This window comes from Falco cherrug, chromosome 1 (assembly GCF_023634085.1).
Source record: "Falco cherrug isolate bFalChe1 chromosome 1, bFalChe1.pri, whole genome shotgun sequence".
NCBI classification, from domain to species: Eukaryota; Metazoa; Chordata; class Aves; order Falconiformes; family Falconidae; genus Falco; species Falco cherrug.
The window spans coordinates 50458619-50479092 of NC_073697.1; the positions used below are offsets into that span (position 1 = coordinate 50458619).

General features: G+C 38.9%; 1 protein-coding gene across 4 annotated transcripts in view; it reads right to left on the reverse strand.

The window, feature by feature from the left end:
- Positions 1-155: 155 nt before the first annotated feature.
- The window catches only part of SORCS2 (sortilin related VPS10 domain containing receptor 2), a 579339-nt gene continuing 559020 nt past the window's right edge, over positions 156-20474 (reverse strand). Inside the window, exons 26-28 of one of the 4 annotated variants that reach the window (XM_055725032.1) lie at positions 13406-13551; positions 11156-11235; positions 156-10816 (exon numbers count right to left, since the gene is read on the reverse strand). In XM_055725032.1, the coding sequence (XP_055581007.1) occupies positions 10793-10816; positions 11156-11235; positions 13406-13551 (250 nt within the window). In that variant the 3' untranslated portion in view covers positions 156-10792. Of the gene's footprint in view, positions 10817-11155; positions 11236-13393; positions 13552-20474 lie in introns of all 4 variants that reach the window. The other 3 variants (XM_055725024.1, XM_055725044.1, XM_055725036.1) reach the window with 3 other exon arrangements.

The following is a 20474-nucleotide window of genomic DNA, read 5'->3' on the forward strand; positions in this document are numbered from 1 at the left end:
CTGTGCTGCTGAAGCCGAGTAGTTTGCTGCTAACTACAGACAAATCAAACCACACACACACACACACACACACACAACCTCTGGGGACCAGTTAAACCACTTTCCGTCCACAAATCCCATGAAACATGCCACAAGAAAGACCAAGCAACCGATAGTTTAGAACCAAATTTTATTAAAGAAAAACCTGTAGTGCAGGTTCTCAGGACAAATGCATACCTTTGGATGCAGTGGAGTACACAGGTACGTATACAGTAGTTTGCCTGCTACATGTTTGGAAGCTGAAAGAGATTGTGATAATCTGTACTGCACAGTTCATCACCATCATTAAAAGTTGCCAAAAACTTGGTTGTGGATCACTAACAGATACTTGGTTATGTGTGTGCACTACATATTGCACAAGACTTTTGATTAAGCTATTAATTGTGCAATTGAATCACAGTTAAGTGTTACATTAAGCATATTCAAACATATATTTGTTTGGGTTTTTTTTTCCTCAAAACCAGCACGTCACTACAAAACTGCCATTAAATGTTACATATTTACAAAAATATACAAATAACATTTCTCCCCATGTACGACAATGCACCAGTCACGGATTAATTTCATTCTTCCCTTGAGCCCTGATACTGTATACAAAGAAACCTGCTCAAAGCCAAGGTCTCCTGAAAGAAAATTAGGAAAAGGCATGTACTGTTTTCACAAATACTAGAGTGTGCAAAGGCAGAAGGAGAGGACTGCGTAGTCATGTATGTTAAAGGTATGGACTATAGCATACCGATGACCGCTGAGAGCCTTTACATTGATTGGAAGGGCCCCTTTGTCAGAAATCCAGTTAGAGTCTCAGTGTTAAGCATTTGCTCGTTCTGGAAAAGCAGTTGCAAGTAGCCTAAAAACTAAGTTCTGCCTTGGCTGTAATTAGCTTACATCTGTCCGAAGTACTCTCCTGCTAACCATGGGAATAAGAACTACAGGTGAAAATCAGCTGGTCACCTGTGTGAGTACAGATGCAGCGAGATGACAACTGATTTTAGCCTGCAGCTGCATTTCAAATGCACTGTGGATGAGCACCTTTCTTCCGTAACACAGAGCTGAACTGACAAACTCCCTGGAACTGCATGGTCATAAATTAGGCTAGAATTTGTCCCTGTGATGCCAAATAAATAATGCTCCACATGAACAACAGGCTACTGAGAAATTCTTTGTGAATCTTCACAAGAAGTATGTTAAGTCTAGTTTTTATTTTATTGGCTTTCCTATCTTTACCAAGAGCTGTAGATCTAATTAGCCAAAAAATATGATTAGGGCTTGGTTTAATTACCAACGTTTTCTCCTTTTGTTCACATGGGTAATGCCAGCTAAATCAATATGATTTATCTGTCTGAGTCTGAAACGAGAGATTTTGGACCCACTTGTGCTGAAACAGCCACAGATACACTGTAAACATGCCAGTAGTCATCCTTTACTCTTAAAATGGAAAATTCTCCCATTCCAACTCACATTTTCTCTCCAAATCTTCCTCCAACACTTAATCCAGGGTGAACTGATATTCCTAATGCAGCTTCATAAATACAGAGCAATGATACTATGATAATTTCATTTAGGTGAGGAAGGGTGATAGCTGATGTCTCTAAAACCACATTTGCAATGCACTAGGGTGATAGTCTTTAGAACCACCTCCCCTTTTCCAAAGAAACATATCAATGGTTAGTAGAAAGATAAATCACAGTAGCTGTACATATTTTTAAAAATAAGTGGTAAGTAAAGCACAAAAGTGGATGCTTCTCAAAGCGCCCTGCCAGCTGATCAAGTTCTCCACCTCTTCCAATCTGCTATTCCTCTGCTAATTTTTTCTTGTTTTTTTCTCAGCCACACAAAAGAGGATAGAAATGAGTTAATCCCCTTTTAACATCAACCCATCTTCCTGACAGAACCACAATCAGAGAAAAGCAACTCAGAAGAGACTGGGATCAAGAAGGGAGAATTCAAGTATACTTCTCCATCTGATTATGTTTTCCCTCCAGAGCCTTCTGCATTGCAGCAAGCACAGCCCATGTCTTACACCCATGAGGAAATAAATCATAGCTTGTCAGTGACAAATAAAAAAAGGAGCTGTACTGAAACGCCTGGTGTGTACATGAAATGGAGGAACTCTCCATTTGGAAATTAAAATGTCTAGTCACATGTCCAGCAAGCTCCTGTGGCTGGTGTTTACCTGCAGGAATACTATGCCAACTCCATTCATCCTCTCTAAACACTGTAAAATTACTGCTCATAAAGGGATTCTAGCAAATTACATTTAAGCAGTATAAATCCAAATCACAGACCCTGTAAGACAATTCTTCTCCCTTGCCTCCCAGCTCAGTGCTGTGCTAACAAGGAACACCATTAGCAAATGCCCTACAATCATCTCAGAAGTAAACCTACACTGCAGCTACCTCTAGAGTGCGCATACATGTATCCTGGCTCCTGGGAAGCAACCTCTTTTCCATGCACCTCAAGTGGGATGTTGCTGTGAGTCAAATCCCTCTGAAATGACAGGTAGAAATGCTGATAATTTTGCATCTTCCTGGTGCTGCATGAATTTAGACTCATGGTTTAAAGTCTCTATGCAGCCAACAAAACTGAAAATAGTTGCCATTACGAATTTAAGTTCTAATGCTCAAGCAAAACAAGAATCAACAACTTGTGGCAAAATAATACACACTGGCAACACTGACTATCTCCCTGCTTTTCCTTGTCCTGTTCAGTCTTCTGCTCCCATCCCTCCTGCATCTCTCTCTCACACACTCCCTCTCTAACACAGTCTCTACCTTTTAAAGGTAACACTGAGCTTTTCAATTATCTTATTCTCATCAAATTCTCCAAGCTCCTCCAACAAGAAGATTCTGCCAAACCTATCTGCTGACTTTGCTTAAACTTGTATTTTATGGAACTTGAAAGCAAGCTGTTTGCCTCAGCCTCTAGAAAATGTTGCATACAGAGCTGTCCCACAAACCTGACAAGTCAAGTTACTCCCAGGAGGAATGATCCCTGCTCCTGCTTCTCTCTTAGCAATGGACCCTTCTTTACCTCGCCTATTCTTCAGCTTCAGGTGAAGACAATTTACCTAAAAGGCTGTGTACTAGCTTGGCCTCACTGTTTCCCATCTTGAAATACAAATGCAGCCCAATGGTCTGGCAAGCTGTTTTTGCCCATCCCTGCTGCAATTCTATACCTGCTAGACAGATGGGCTGGCAAAGCAAGTCAGTCCTTGCTGTGCTCCAGGTAACTCATGCAAACATCATGTCTTATCCCTGTAACCCAAAATGAGGGAGGAGGAGGCATTTGGGAGATAATGGGTATAGCTGTCTGTCAATTAAATATACGTTTTCCACTACAGACCTGCAGTAAGGTCAATATAATCACGGATGAGAGAGGAAAATGCTAGTTATCCTTCCAGAGAGTACAACACTCATACACATCTCAGACTAGAAGTATGTGCCTTATGGGACAAACAGCTGAGAGGAGTCCTGGAAAGGCAAAAAGAGAGTCCCAGAAAGATTTACAGAAAATGAGAGCCAAAATTCAAAGCGAAAGGATTAAAAGAACCAAAAATGGGAAACAGGAAGGATGGATTGCAGTGAGACAAAGCATAGGGGAACTACATCAGCCCAGAGAGTACAGCACAGCTCAGAGGAAAGGCAAGGGTGGGGAAGAGATCCTGATTCTTCTTATCACTCAGGACACAGTAGGGTGCATATCTAAACAAAAACATAGACAGAAACAGAACATAAAGCAAAACAAAAGGCAATGGAAGAAAAAAGCAGACTGTAGAGAGCTGTCATCAGGAGGAGGAGGCAGGCAAGGCAGAGCAACAAACAGCAGCGATAATGAAAAAGAATGAAATGACAAAAATGGAGAGAGAAAGGAACTAGAAGAAACAGAAGATAATGGAAATTCAGACATTTTTTTCTGTAAAGTGTCACCAATTACTTAGCAAAAAGTTGGAAAACTTAAATAATGCAGGTCACTTCTCTGAAGAGTTTAGCATCTCAAAAGATTAACACCCTAAAGAGAGGAGTGTATTTACAAGCAAATGGAGCCAGTGAATTGGGCATCTTCTATGTTTGTTATGATGTTCTGTAATCTTAACCACCTAAATGCCCTTCTGTGAATCTGGGACATATAAGTGGTCTATTAAAATATTCTCCTTTAAACTAGTTTAATCGTTTCCAGTCTGCCTACATGCATGTTACTTATGTTTGGGGTGTACACTTCTTCTACATAGTCCTGCCTATTCATGATCCATAACATGTCTCAAAACCCATGTAGATACAAGTCTGCTGTTTTCCTATGTGAGCTGTTCTCATTAACATGCATCTCTTTTACCATTTTGAAAGATTTCCTTTTTAAGATGTTTTAATTAATAAGCAAACGGCGTGAATTAATTCTTTTTTTAAAAAAAGAGAACATGCCAATTCTTGCCCTTTGATCTGCAAGAACAGACACTGTCAGTAAGAACTAAATATAAGCATCAACAGCTGGCTAAAATTAGCAACAAATAACATAGAAATACAAGACATGCTAAGAAAGTTATTTGGAATGCCTGGCTTTCCTGGTGATTAATACACTCGTTCTACCATTAAAAGTATGTGCAACAAAGACATATTATTTAAGTAGCGCCATGTACTGCTGCATGTCATTATTGCTGCCCAACACAACGTCATGTCCGCTGTACTGCAACAATTCAGTGTTGCAGTACACATTCTACAGAAACTCAGAAATCAAGTCAGATCAATAAACCTCAAGTTTCTGTAATGCTTTCAAGTGTTGCAAGGAAATAATTTTAAACAGAATTACTTGTGTAAGGAAAAGAATACACTTTTTTCAGGGCTAGTAAATGTCACCGCTAAAAGAAAATCAATCTGGAAGAAGAGCAAGACAAAGACTATGCAATTTAAGAACATGTATTTTTAGGGATACTATTAAAATAAAGTATTTTAATACAAACCATATCAGCTCTTTGATAAGGATTTTGTTCACATAGCTGCCTTGTTGTACTTCAGAGTACGTATTTCTAAGCCTTCCACTATTTCTTGTCTTAGATATTGTCTTCCAGGAGATCATCTCAGCTACCAGCACATAAACTAGCTGACAATAGTAATTCTGACAAGCTTCATGTAAGGAATAAAAGGAAGAGACAAAAAGAATGAAAATCCTTCATTCAGTCATACATGGCTCCACAATTCATATTTTTAGTAATTTGCTACTCCATTTAACAGGAGGAAAAAGACCAGGACTGAAGACTTAAAAAAATGAGATCTCACATATTATAAATCATGAAACTAACCGGTTGTATGCATCAATTTTAAGGGGAGAAAGCCCAAATAGCAAAACTTTAAAAGGAATGCATTCTTAAGTCTTCACACCAACCTGAAGTACCATTCAGGTCCTTATTTCCCTCGTGGTATGTATAATCCTCTCTGCTCTATGCAACATACCTGAAAACAAAGGAAAAATAAAAACTTTGTCCATACACATTCCCATTCAGATTTGGGAAATGAGCTGTTCTAGTCCTTGTCGACAGTGAGAAACTGTTCTGCAATCCCTCCAGCTTGAGGTTACAATAAGAATTGGAGGAAAATCTGCCAAGGTGATCAATCGGGTAGAAGGTTTGACTTAGGAAAGAAGATTAAAAAATTAGAGTGCACAGCTTGGCATTTCCCAAAGACTGCAGGGTTAGGCTTTTAATTGCAAAAGCTAACTGGGGGTCTGAGTTATTTCTGAGTTCATCACTTTGACAATTATAGTCTGAAAATAAGTGAAAAACATTACATATATATCCATGACAGGAATAAACACACATTTAAATGGCACCGAGAGGGCTAATTCTGAAATACTGAAAGGAAATAAAGAACATGAAAATATAGGCTCAACATTATGAAAATGGTCTGAGCAGATCCTGTAACAACTTCTAGGCAATTAAATGCTATTCTAATGTAATTTTTAGAAAGATTTTCTCAGACTAGTAGGATTAGGCTATATGTCACTCTCTTAAAGTAAGTTGTAGAAGCAATGTGCAGTTGAGACTAGAACAGAGAAAATGAGCCAGGAAGCAGCAGTTTGGATGGACTTAGAAGAGACAACAAACTTTTGCACCTCAAAAATCAGTATTTATAAAGGTAAATGCTTATACAATTCTTCCTGGTGGAAAGCCAATACTTTGAGAGAAATGTGCACTTTTCTGCACATCTGAAATAAAAATGAAGCTGGAAACAATACAGCGGTATCAATCAATACACCATAACAACTCCAACTGTCAGGGATTGTGCAATGAAATAAAGATTTTAGTGTCTCTTTTCCCCCAAGGTCTCATTAATGAAAAATTTTAAAACATTGTTTTATAGAAAACAGAGGAAAAATCTACAACTGAAATTGTCTTCGATTCTATCAACTTAGCAACATTGTATTCGACCTGAAATAACACTAGAAATTCAAAGCTTATCAGAACCACTGGTTCATCATCAAAAAGATACTGTAAACACACACATGTATTTCATTTCTTAAAAATATTGAAACCCCCTCACATTTCTTAGAGCATGTATTTGTGTGAGGAGGATGGATACCACTGCGGTTCCATTCTATTGACCTCTTTTAAAGAGACAGCATACAGCAGTCGAGTATTCCCACCACAGGAATGTCTCATTGGTCCTAAAACAGCTAACCATCATAATCATGTCAGATGAAGTCTGCTTTGCACTAGGAACTACTAATGGCAAAGTGCTGATTTGTCTCTGTCTGTCCAGAGGAAAATAGTGTAACAAATCATCTACTTTATAGGAACAAACACTTTACTCTTCTTTACACTGGTCCTTGAAAGCAGAAAACTCATCAAGAAGGATATAATTCAATGAGAATATTCTAAAAGAGTTCAAAGAAATTGCATGTGAATTTGAGATAATAATAATGTCTTGCCTTGGGCTGGTACCTTCTATTTCCTCACAGCCATTTCCACCACCCTCTTCTACAGGGTATAAAAACATACAATGATTTATATTGCTTTTATTTTTGAGAAATTAATTGACACTGTGTGTGGATTTTCCCTGAATATCTGAGCATTTCTGAGCACTTTTAACGGATGGACTAATCCAGAGCCATATAAAACATTCAATATCAAAAGGGAAAGCAAAGATAACAGCTGTAAGTCTTGATGGCTCTGTTAGAATGCTTCAAATCAGTACTGCTTGGAGCACTCTGAAAAGTACAGGGTGTTTTTGAAATCGCAAATGCATCAGAGTTTAAGAAGGCCAAAAGATGTAAATGAGGGTAATGCACCACCAGTTTTGTGGGTTACAGTATAGCTCAATATCAGTGTTGGTAAGTATCACTGTACCCATTATTATAAGGCTGCAGAAAAATAAGTTTAAGATACTAGTGTGTAACAGCAAAATCACAGGTAATGTTGCAATGCTACCATACAACAATATGTTCAAAGAACAGTTTTTAAATAAAATTACCTTTTTTTTTTTTTTTTTTTTTTAAACAGTGATGTGCCTTATTTTTTGGATTACGCATTTTTTACATTTATACACAATTGCAGCTGGTTTCAGCAGACTACCTTTAATAACAGCCATAATTACAAGTAAAAGAAAGGAAAACTATTAATAATTTATGCTCAAAAAATTCTTTCATGCTGCTAATCCTGAACAAACAGTAATTAATTTAGCCTCACAATACTCCTGTGAGGTAATTATGATCAGCCCCGTTTTACAGGTGGGGAAACTGAGGCACATAAAGGTTAAGTAACATGCCCAGAGTCTGGGTACAAAATCCAGGTACCTGACAGCCATCTTCTGTTTCTTAGCTATCAAATCACCCTTTCTCACTAACAAATTTAACTGGAATACATACAAATATTGCATGCATTTGTGCATGCATCTGTGGCTAGCTTTTGTGCATAGAAACAACTCCATGTTCCTGTATACACTTGTATCAGGATTAGATGCATATAAAGGATAAAATGTTAAGACTTCATGGACATAGTTCAAGAGATTTGAAACTTAGCACTAGTAAGACTTTCCATTTAAAGATAAACCAAGACACCATGAATGGAAAAATGGTAATGGTATTTTCTGAGTTTTAAAATAATTCATTTTAAAGTTCTTACCAGGGAATCAAAGGCTTCCTTTATTATCTGCTGGGTATTATTAATACAGTTACTGACATCTCTTTAGAAAACAGTGTTTTTAAGACATGACAAACCAACCTCACAGGAGTGCTGCATGAATCAAATTAATAAGCATTGAAAAACATTATTACAGGCACTATATTGTGCTAAGTATTCATTAAATATGCTACAGTGTTCCAAAAGACTCCCGTTATCAGACACAAATCACCCTGTATTAAATGTACAAAAGTAGCTGTTAAAGCATAAATCAGATGTGTGACCTAGTTCCAACAGTGTCCTTTGCCAGTCAGACAAACCATGGGAGAACAACCCCAGGCTAGAACTTCCATCTCATCCCTTGTCTGTGAGGCCACTCACCTGCCCTATACAAATAACCCACTTCAGATTTATTTCAAAGGAACAAGCAGGCTGTTTGCAATACTATTTTATTCTCTGCTCCAGCTTATTTCCACTAGAAAAAGCATAACGAGCTGGTGAGGAGGGAAAGCCTCTGGTGCAACAATCCCAAGAGTTTCCAATGCACAGCACATTTTGAACCTGCCCTTCTCTTCAAGAAACTCAGACTCAGGTATGGGTAACACCTTGGATTTCTACACAGTCTGGCATAAAACGGTCAGCTAGAGCATTGCTTCTCCATAAATCAGTTTGCATGGCACTCTACAACTAAATAGGCAGACGTTTTAGAACAATTTTTGAAATTATTTTCCTGAGCAGTTTGCAAGCACTTTTCAGAATCTTCACTTCAACTTTTCCATCTAGTTCCTTACAGTAAGATTATAATCTAGATTTTCTTGTGCTTTACGCATACATCCTGTGGGGTTTGTGAGAGCCTACAGCACTACACTGAATTGTTACATCCCGGTCCTTTGCACTTGATGACAATATGCTCTAGGATATTCACAGCTACACAAAAATATGACTCCAATGCATATGATAACTTTAAGACAGTTCTTTTCTGGTTTACCAGCATTCATTTTTTTTTGTTTGTTTGTTTATTCAGAAAGATGTAGTTAGCTATCCATATCCTTCGTAAACAAGCTGGTGTGTGAGCTTGCTGCTAGCATCAGTATGACATTCAGTGAGTAAAGAGCTATTTATTCTCTATTGAAGGCAAAAGGTGAAGAGATTATATAGGGTTCTGAGAGAAGCATCCTAATCCCAGGCAGCTGTGACACATAGGGTGCCAGATGTTCAATCTCATCACCCCACAGTCCATTTCCTGCACGGCTCCATAAACCACAGGAAAAAGACCAGCGGGGTGTGGATTCACTGCACTGCCATTCCCAAGGGATGCAGAGGTCGGGATTAGGAAACTCTGACCTGTCTCACAAGCCTGGCAGCTCCTTCAGAAGCCCCACCACCCTCCCTGCAGAAATAGGGGCCACAGTGCTAGGGACTGAATGACACTCTGTGGTGATGGAAAGGAAATATGAACCCCTACATCACAGCCCAGCCTCCCCATGGACCTCTGGATTGTCAAACCAACTGGAGTGGAAAAGGTCAGGTCAGAGTTTGCCCACACCTGTCTGCAAGGGCAAACAGTCAGGGAAAACACCAAAGAAGGATGTAGATGGGAAGGGGATGGCGGTGCACTACCCATTCCTGCCCAGAGGAGAGCTCTGACCTACCTGGCACCTCTGCCCTAATAGTAAAATTTAATTTTTTTAAAAAATAATCTTACAAAGAAAGCAAATTAAAAGAGGTATTTACACTCTCTGGATATTTAAAAAGAGACAGGCCACCAGCATGGGGTTGTATGGGATAACTCATCCGGCAGCTGCCATCGTCCTAGAGGTGCTTGCTCAGGAGACAAGAAGAGAGCAACTAAAAATGACTGTCCACAAGTGAAGGCACCTGGTCTGGAAATAGCATCAGGCTGGTGTTTTTCTTTCACGTGGGGTGGGACTGGGGGAGATACTGGTGCTGATGGTTTGTCAGAACTTGATATACTTACAAGAGCATTATCCTATATTATGAGATATCTTAATTAAACATTTTACTTCCTTTAATCCGCAGAAGGTCCTAAGCCTAAATTCATTAGATTGTCTCACACATGTTTAAGTTAACAGCTTGTACCAACTAGGAGTGCATTTGTCTCCTCACTCAGTCTTCTCCCAGTACAGAAACACTTAGCCTCCTAAAAAAATGTCATCGTGATCAACCAACTGTTCTGGTCTAGTCACTTGTGTAAAAATCACCTTTTCAAGCTGAAGAGTCCCAGCCTTCCGATGAATACCTCAATTAAAAATATAATTAAAAAGTTACAGTCAATCCTTCTAAAAATAAACATAAAGAACTAGAGCATATACAGAAAAGAAATAAGGTGGCATTGAAGGTGCCTAGGGCTACAGATTTGCTATAGTTTGAGTTTCAATAGTAACGAGTTCCCAGGCCATAGAGTGAACACAAGACGTATTATCCTTCTCCCTCGATAACTGATGATGGACGTTTTTTTCCACAGGACTGATAAGCAACCTCCTCTTCACCAGCATTTACAGCCATATTTTCATTTTTGTGACATCACCAGGGAAAAATAAAATGATACAGAGAAGAGTCTTTCGGATTTTGTGTTCAGCTGTAAATATCAGCTAACCAGGTAACTGTGCATCTCTCTGGAGTTGATGCTCAAAACCACGCCTGAGTGATTGCCTACAAAAAAATAGAAACAAAAGGCCAGCATTAGTGTATTTCAGGAACTTCATAATAAATCCCCCTTTTATTGCAGGGACAAGTCAATCGCATAAAGAGAGTGGCTTTAGCAAACAACAGGTCAGGTGAAGTTTGGTGCAACAGCTCCATGTACCTACAGCATACTTTCACACAAAGCTTTTGCTCATGGTGGTGGATTTGTGGTGAATTCCTAGGGTTTCTATCCCAGTGACAGCATAAGTTGGTTCTCTTTGTGGCTTAAAAAGGTGTAGTTGTCTCGAGGGGTGCAGGTGAGGGAGGAGAATGGAACCTGAGGCGTCCATTCGACATGCCACTGACCTGGGACTGGACACTGACCGGCATCAGCAATAGGGGAACTCTGTAGCTGTTCAAGTTGCCACTTCTCCCAGAAGGAGTCACTGCAAGGTAATGGTGTTGAGGAGTCCCAAGGTGGGGGTTGCGATAAAGTAGGCAACATAAAATATATAGAAAACAAAAAAAGTGGATGGGTGAGTCTGGAAATACTGTACTGTGGAAATTCAAAAGTTATGAGAAGAGAGAGAACAAACAGAAACCCTGGCCCGTAACTCCCTGCTGTGCACGGAGCGGAGGCTGCTACTGACATCTCCCAACAGGGAGGGAGAAAGTTCACCACTAGAAGGGATGTCCATAGCATAGGAACCTTCTGCAAATAATGTTGTAAAACAGAATTTAATATAAAGCAGGGATTATAACATGTTTCATACCCTAGTCAGATAAAAGGGAGGACTACCATTAGCAGGAATGTTTTCTTGGCAGTACTGAGCAATACCGGAGCTACTGGAAAGTATTGCAAGTAACAAAACAGTACAGCAAGCAGAAGTATAGTTTTGTGTCTTAAAGTCCTGTGTCTAAAAGCTGTACAGTAGCTGACAAACATGAATGATTATGATCCACAGAAATGAACTCTTTATGCTCTGCTGGAAATGCTGCTGGTTTTGACAACCTAGCAGAAGCACAAATCACCTCGAGATCTGCATTTGCTAACTGTCTTTTTTAAGTTTCAGATCAAAGCATCATGGTCTTGCCCTTTTTGACCCTAATGCTCTGCCCAGATAGAAGAATTTTTATATTATTTCCTCCCCTCCCCTCCCTCCCCCCCCCCCCCCCCCCCCCGAGTAAGGAGTGCAGGGCAAGTGAGCATTATTTCTAACCACATTACAAATCAGGGTAGCATTTCTTTATTCCAGCATCCCAAGCTGCCTTATATAAATAGGCGATAAGGGATTTTCAACCATTAAAAGAAGTTATGCTTTTGTATATTACTAGAGGTGTTTGAATGCTCCACTTTAATAGGCATGTCTGCAAGGACTTTGTTAGCATTCAGCCTTCTCTTCTAAAGACCCTGGAGATGAGTTGATCAAACAATTTTAACATAGACTTTGTTTTTCCAGGGTTGTTTTTGGAAATAACTCCGGTAAAGTCAGGAGTGCAATCAAGGTCGTCTTGCAAAACCTGAATGAAAACACTCATACACAAAGATTGTCAAACAAAGGATAGAAATACACAAAGCAAAGCAGGAGTCTGGATTCTTCCCTTGTGCTCAAAGCTAACACCTCCAAGAACCTAGAAGCAGCACACAGTTCAGCAAATGAAAATAAAGACATCGATAACAAACGATAAAGGTGAAACCCAAGATAAAGAAATCTCTCCTGCCAAAGTTTGTCTTTCCCCGGGCTACCACTGCTGCAACTAAAACACGTCGTCTTCCGTGGGTTCATGAAGACATTACAGTTGCCTTTTACACCATGAATCTACTGCTACAAGTCCCAAAGGCTTGGGTTATCTGATTTATTTTCAGAAAATATGTAGAAGTGGAACCAAGGAGCTTTTTCCATTGCCCTACACTTTTCAGACTGTGACCTGAAAGCAGTCTGAACACAATGGTAAATTTTACAGGAAATGAACTTTATAGATCAGCACTCCATGTTACATTAAAAATAACTACAGGGTGCCAGGATATACATTTCCACCTGACACTGAAATTATTTGCACTGAGAGATATTCGCAGAAAGTTTCCCTCATGGGTTCCTTATGACCACCCATGAAAACTAGAAAGTTATCAGTTAAATTAGGGCAGACTTATTTTATACAGGAATAAATTTAAATTTAATGTTTCTGATTGTGAAAACTTTAAATGCTAACAGAATATGGTGGCTGAAATCATGGAAACATTGACTCTACAAATCCTTCTGGCCTAAACTCCATTTTCCACGAATTCAGGGGATTATGGAGTTACTTCAACTATTACCTATTATATCCTGTTCTACTAAATAGAATTTCTCTCTAAAATTGTCCAGGTAAGTCTCCTGGCATTAAACTGTGCTATCTCTGTATTCGTGCTCCTTATAGCATGTCATCCGTACATTAGCCTGTACACAAGCAAGCCAAAAGAAGATAACTGAGATAATCCTGTTAGTGGTGTACTGTTTGCTTCTTCCCGAAGCTGAGCAGAAAATGAAAAAAAGCTAAAATTAAAATAACCATCAATTAAAAATTAATTACTTATGAAAAATTATAAACTGAAAATGAAGTTACCTCTTGCGTTACCTAGTGTTTGAGAGTCCAGATCATCATCAATAAACTCCTCACCCTGGATGATGTTCTGGGTGTCCTCACTGTGATTAACAGGGCTTGTCATTTCCTGCTCTTTTTCATTGTGCATCTGGGCATAGACATTTCTGCCTGGCAGTTTCCTAAATCAGACAAGGAGAAAAAGTCTTGTGATGAAGTTTGTGTCACGCACATGCTGGCATCAGAGCAGAGCTCCAGCAGGGCAAGTTGTTCCAGAATCATTAACCAGCACCAATCCCACCTTTCCTTAATTTTGTGTTCACAACCTAAACTTATCAACTCCTTATACTCAGTCACAGTTTTATGTAACTGCCTTATCACGATGTTCATGCCAATGTAGTAATTAAGCATTAATTTCTGACTAAGATTGAGAGACAATGAACAATACTGAAAAAAACCCCAAACCATTACTAAAACACCAGAAAAACTATTTAAAGATCTCAAGCAATAAAAAGACCCAGTAGGCATTCATTTCTGGTTCCAGATATCTTCACAAACATGTAGCTGGCTCACAACCGTCATCACATCTCCCTGGTGAGGTGGGCTGACACTCAAATCAAATCAAATCAAATCACACTCTCATATCCATCAGGGTTGAGGAGAAAGAAGCTGGAGAAATCCAGGAGACAGGGAATGGTTAGGTAGCAGAGAATGAAGAAACAAGAGACCAGGACCAAGGGGTAAGAAGTAAGGAGGTAAACAGACATTAATAAGGGCAAATAAGGAGACAGGGGAGGCTGATGAAGTTAAGCAGGCAGCAGCGAAGGAGGCAGTGTAAAGCCTGACCCAGGACTACTGGGAACTGCTGAATTAGACAAAACTCTCTATAGCAGATTGCATTTAATTCATTCATTATGATTTGAATCTAGAAGAACAGAAAGCATGTTATTAAATGGCTCTATCAGCTCTAATGAACAATTAGCACTATTGCTGAGACCAGGAGGCTTAAGACTTAGGATTGATAAGGAGTTCTTAACTAGATTAACTCAAATTAGACTTTGTAAAATCAAAGGGAATAATCAGGGACTTCTAACTTTGTAACAGAATTTTTGGTTTAAACATTTCTTGAGAGCCTTTGCTGTAGCTGCGTTCACCTGCAGTCTGCCTGGGCGCATAAGAACATCCTTTCCTAGGCACCAAGCAGACACTTCTGATTAGGGAGTTGCAGGTTGTGAGCTCTATTTCCTACACTGCAAGAAACAGCTTGACAGCTTGATCAGCGTGACAGCAGACCATGGCTGTCAAAGTCTGTGCTTAAACACAGATTATTGCAATCGGTAGACAACAAGAAGAGAAGAGAAAACAGGGTTGAACTGCTGAGGTTAAGCTGTGGTTTCTGCTGAGCTGCTTTAGGCAGTGAGAAAACAGAAAAAGTGACACTGATTTTTAGGCATCTCTCCAAAAGTGACCATCTTCTGCTCCGTGTTCTGGCAGCAGTTTGAAAGCTGGATAAATACACAGGTTGCTCTGTTTTCTCTAGGCTTTTGAAGATGACCTGGTTTTAGTGTCATTTCAGAAGAAAGGTTCTTTACCAGGTGTCACCATCTCAGTTTGAGATAAAAGTGGCTGCAGCACACTATTTTGAACAGCATCTTCCATTGCATCAAAGTAATTAGAATAAACAGAGAATGCTAAACAATGAGAGATGACTGAAGAGGATCTCCTCCCTCTAATTTGAACTACTCAAGAGATGAAATGCATCCTATACGCCTATATGTGTACATACACACACATCTGTATAGGTATATATACACACACACACACAAAATTATATACATATACAAAGAAATCAGGTATTTTATCCCGTTATTTATAAGCAGCACAAAGAAAGAAGTATGATTTGGCTTGCTCTTTTCTGTATCTCAGTGAGCATGGAGTAAATTAAGCACAGGGCTAAGCAAATGCAAAGGACGACACCGTACTATTATGACCACTTCAACAGGTCCGAGGGCTCCTCCAACACAAACATACATATAAAGCCAAGCTATGCATCACTTTCCTCCCATTAACTGGATGAAAAAACACATGTTGAAAGGGGGAAGGACATTTCTCATTACCAAAACTACATTAGGTAACTAATTTTGATTTTCCTTATTGTGGAAAACAATATCCCTCTCAATCAGACCTGCATCAAACCTGTCAAATTGCTTACTTTCAGTCCACCGTCAAATGCCTAAGGGAAATAAAACCCAGAAGAATGTCTTTGCAACACATCTGCAGGATAAGCACATATGTTTCTGTAATAATTAGGGGACCTTCTCAAAACTGTATTTCTGACAGACTGCAGAAGCATCAATGGCAATATCAAAATATTTCTGACATAATAAAAATGTTATCCATCTCAAACCCATATGATGCATCAAACCTTTGCAGTTAAATTAAGTAAGCAGAGCTGCTAATCTAACTGCTGTCTGCCCAGGCTGAAGGACCTGGCTGAAAACAGGTCAACAAGGTATGTCCTTTGGTGTGAATCCTGAGGCTTCAACTCAGGACTTACTAGTTAGAGATCACCAATATCACAACACATTCTATTGAACATATTAAGGGGTTACTGAATGAAGAAACCTCACAAGTTCACAAATAACCATTAAACGTGTTGCTGTTAAGAGCACTTCTTTATGGGTTACACATAAAAAGAAACAAGGCGTAAGCTGTATTTCTCACTCACTTAAACCTCATGAGCCCAATCCTGCTAAGTACAGATCCCTTTTGTAAAGTAAAAAGTTGAGGTACTCAGCGACTCTTTCATACTTTCCTTTGCTCCTCACACTCATAGAGGAAAGCATCTTAGATTGTAACATGGAGTATGGATGGGAGGAAGGAGAATATTACAGATCTGGTGAAGGCATTTGACCTTTTATAGATTATAGAGATCTCTGTGCTTCATATTGGATCAGTTTTACAAGAGACTCAACTAGACAGAAGAAAATGATAGTCCAAGTCTTTTCAAGAGGCATTTTTAACACATGTGCCAGATGTTCTGTTTATAAGGGACAACCACACTGTGGGATGAAACAGGATGTGGATACTGAATCCTTGCTAAAGATGGGCCTGATTCTGGCAACTTTCCAGTCTCTGCTCAACTGCTCTCACATGCAGGAAGGAATCCGCTACCCTTAATTATACAGAGAAAAACTTTTGTGTACTATAATGTGCTTTGCTCTTCTTAAGGAAGCAATTTATGTTGATCCAATGTAACTGTTTGAAGTTGGCAGAGCTGAAATGCTTGGTTTTACCTAAAAGACTACTGTGAAAACATGACAAGACATGAAATTTGACCCAGGAGATTTATATCAGCAATAGGAAAATTGAAAGCAAGTCTAAGAACAGAGAAAAATGTTATACAATAGCTTCTTTTGGGGGTTTACTCTTCAGCTGCAAAATGCATGTGCTTCACATCCATCACTGGAGACAATTACCTCTGCTGAGCAGCACTCCATGGTTTACATTTTTATTTCCTTTTGTTTTCTCTGTAGCATTTTATTTCAATCATGAAGAAGAAGAAATAGTCATGCCTGCTTTAAGGACCATAAAAGTATGAACTGGAGACTTAAGTCTGTACAAAACTACTAACAAACAACACAGGACATGGCTTTCACCAAGCTCTCCAGGTCCCACATCTTTGAGAAGATATTCTAGAAAGCATTTTTTTTCCTCCCTGTATTCACAAATTCTAATCAGTTCATACCCAAAACTGTTTGCACTTTAAAATGTTCAGCAGTAAGGAACAGCAGGAGGGGGATGAGATATTGATTCCCACTCATTTAAGTTTATTTGGCTTTCAGTTCTTTCCTTGTGGAGACAATATTCATTGGCCTTTATGCAACTTCATTCGTTTTCCAGAGGCTTGATTAAGATTCTGTTTAGTATAAAAAATAGGAACATATTCACATGGAAAAGGACACGGAATAATGTAGCATTCTCTTGGAACTTAAATAAAACTAACAACAATAATAATCCATTAAATAAAATAACTTTATTGTGGTGTTGGCTTTATTACATTTGGATTAATGTTCACATGACTGACTTCTTTGTGCTTTAAGGCATTCCTGATTTACTTGCCTCTTTCATTTCAGAAATCTTTCCTACATACTATTACTTTGATTTCTGAGGAAGTTTTTATGAAATATTATGGATCATTAAATTAGTGCCTGTTTTTTTATAACTAAATGGCATGGATTGGGACTATACTTGCTCTCATGGAGCATAAAAGTAGTATAAGCAAGGTGGGGAAAAAAGATAGCTTTTCTTCAGAGACTGAAAATGAGATAGTAAGTCAATGAGGCAGAAAGAAAACACAGTTCTGCTCCAGACTGTGGCAATGACCCAGGAGGGGGTTCATTTCAAGTGGCACTTGATATTAGTGGGCAAAAAAGGAATACACAAAATGATATAAATTTGGCTGAAGTAGATTAATGGCAATTTGTGAAAACAATATACGCAGCTCTAAGTGCACTCATAGTAGTTTGCATCTAAATTAAAAGATTAAGATTTTCATACTTTTAGATAATTGTGTTTGGTACTATTAACCAGGTAAAATACCAAAGCAGAAAAGCCAACTACTTGCTCTGGTTTGGCAGCTGTAATATCCTGTTCTTGTACAGAAGTAAAAAATAAGAGGATGATGTCAGATCTACTAGTAACATGACGATTACATGGCAGCTTTGATGTAGCTAAATACAATTTTCCTTTCCTCCACTTTGCTTAGTGCAGACAGTGCTGTTTGCCTTCTCTACACTGTTGCCCAGGACCCCATACAATAGAAAGGATGAAGAAATCTTTTCTGGATGGCAACTTGAAACCCACAAAACTTGAAACCCACAAAAAAGACAAACATCATTTCAAAGGAAATGGAAGAAGTCTGTTTTTACTGAACAAAATTTAGTAAAGATGATATGTTATAGAAAAAATATACACAGGTCCCATATCTGCATTAAAAAATAGACCTGATTTCTCAAAAATATTTTCCCACTGCTTTATATTGTGCTGGTCAAAAGAAGCAGCTGTAGTCCATTTTACCTGGATGCTTAAACAACTGAAGCATGCTAGTGAGTATTGCAACATGCTGTTTGCTTGAGGCATCAGATTGGTGATTTCCTTACCCAGAAAGTAAGAGCAAAGAAAAGGCAAATTATTCTCGGCTTGCCCACCATCCATGTTCATTGTCTGCATTGCCTCTTGTGCCACAGCCACAGTCAGATTTAACAGCTGGGGTATCATCTCTCTCTCCTTGCTGCCATGCTGAAAATTTCCCCCTCAAATGATCTAAACCAATCTTTGTCCGTTTGTGGATTACGACTAGAATTATTTTTTAAAACCATCAGCATTTATAATTTTAAATTTACTATTTTCTTTACTGGGTAAAAATAGACCTAATCTGAACTGCTTACCTACTCTGATCACAAAGTATCAAAACTCTGCTAGTCTCAAGACTTTTTTTTTTTTTTTTCCTAAAGCCACTAACCACTCCCAGGATTGCCAAGAGTGCTCCATGAGCTCCAGGGATTCCAGCATCAGCTTTTTCCGTATATGTTCCCGGTGAGAAGTGGCTGGATGCACAAACAGGCCATTAGATAAGGTGGGGAGGTGGGGCAGGGGAACACAAAGTGAAAAATACTTGCAATTTTACTGCATATAAGAACAGAGGGCAGCAGTTTTCCTAGCCAGCGTTTAAATATTTGGGATTAGGGCATATCATAACTGATGTAACCTATAGTCACCTAACCATTAGCTAGCAGCCATGACAGCTCTGATTATCTAGCAGACCCTACAATTCTAGTTTTGATTAGCATAATGGGAAATTAAACAATTTTAATCTTTTCTTTTTAATGGGCATTCCTTCAGGAGTGATGAGACAGCACTGGTTTTTACTATGTGTATAACTAATCAGCCAAAATCCCACTACCTCTATATGAATCTGCCTCTGTTTTCCCCCTACCCCCCTGCTTAATTAGATAAAATACACTCTTGCTTTATGCATGAGGCATCTGACACAGAATCTTAGGAAGGATTGTTATTTTTAGATTACTGCTCTTCCCCAAACTCATTTTGTGAGATTTACTTCTTGCAAGGGACACCAATTTTTAGTGCTGGGTATTGCAGTTTTCAAAAAAAGAGAAATTAAACAGGAGCAGCAAGTTTCATCATAGCTGTCCTGATTGCCCTGAAAGACTCATAAAAAAGAGGTATTAGATTAGTCCCTGGTGTCTGGTCAACACCATCTTTCATCTCGCAATTCTGCCTGACAAAAATTAGTGTAAATTAAGGCCCAAGCTCTTACAATATGAACTTCAGAAATAATTCAGGCAGGGAGGGCAGGGACCATGCTTGGGGACAAGAGGCCTTGGTGCTCAGAACTTGGGCAGTTTGAGCAGGTTTCTCCATTTTCTATCAAAGCTGTACTATGGTCTACAGGGAAATCCACTATTTTCTCTATACTCTTCATCCCGGGTCCTGAATAGTGCCTTGGCTTGTTGCAAGTGGATGAAATGCTCTCACATATGAATCCTCCCTGCCAATCCAGTCACTGTGTTATCTGCAAGCTAGTTTTTCCATCTTGCATCTTATGAGGTAACAAACTTACCCTTAAGTAAAGAACTTTGGGCCAGCAAAAAGAGAGAGAGAGAGAATAGTCCAAGGCACGTTCATGCAATCTTTTGCATGGCAACCGCAAGTCACATAGACCCAATTAGTGTAGTGATAAAACTAAGATTAATAAACATTTCTCTGCCCTGGGGGAAAAAAGGAGTTTTAACCCTTTTCCAAAGGGAGTATCTGACTGTCAATTTACATAAATGAAAGGAAAGCACCATCAAATGTCTTCCACCTCCTCCTTAATTTTGTGAATCATACATAAAAATTATGGACAGTATTGACATTTCAACTCTTTATACATGTCTCTAATTTGTATGTGGAAATAATTTATATTTCCATGTGTTGTGTGAGTTACCGTAGGGTCCAGTAAGTGTTATTCTGCTGAAATTATAGCCTAAAAATGAACAATTTTTGTTGCCTACAGCATTCTTCCAGCAAATTAATTTTTAAT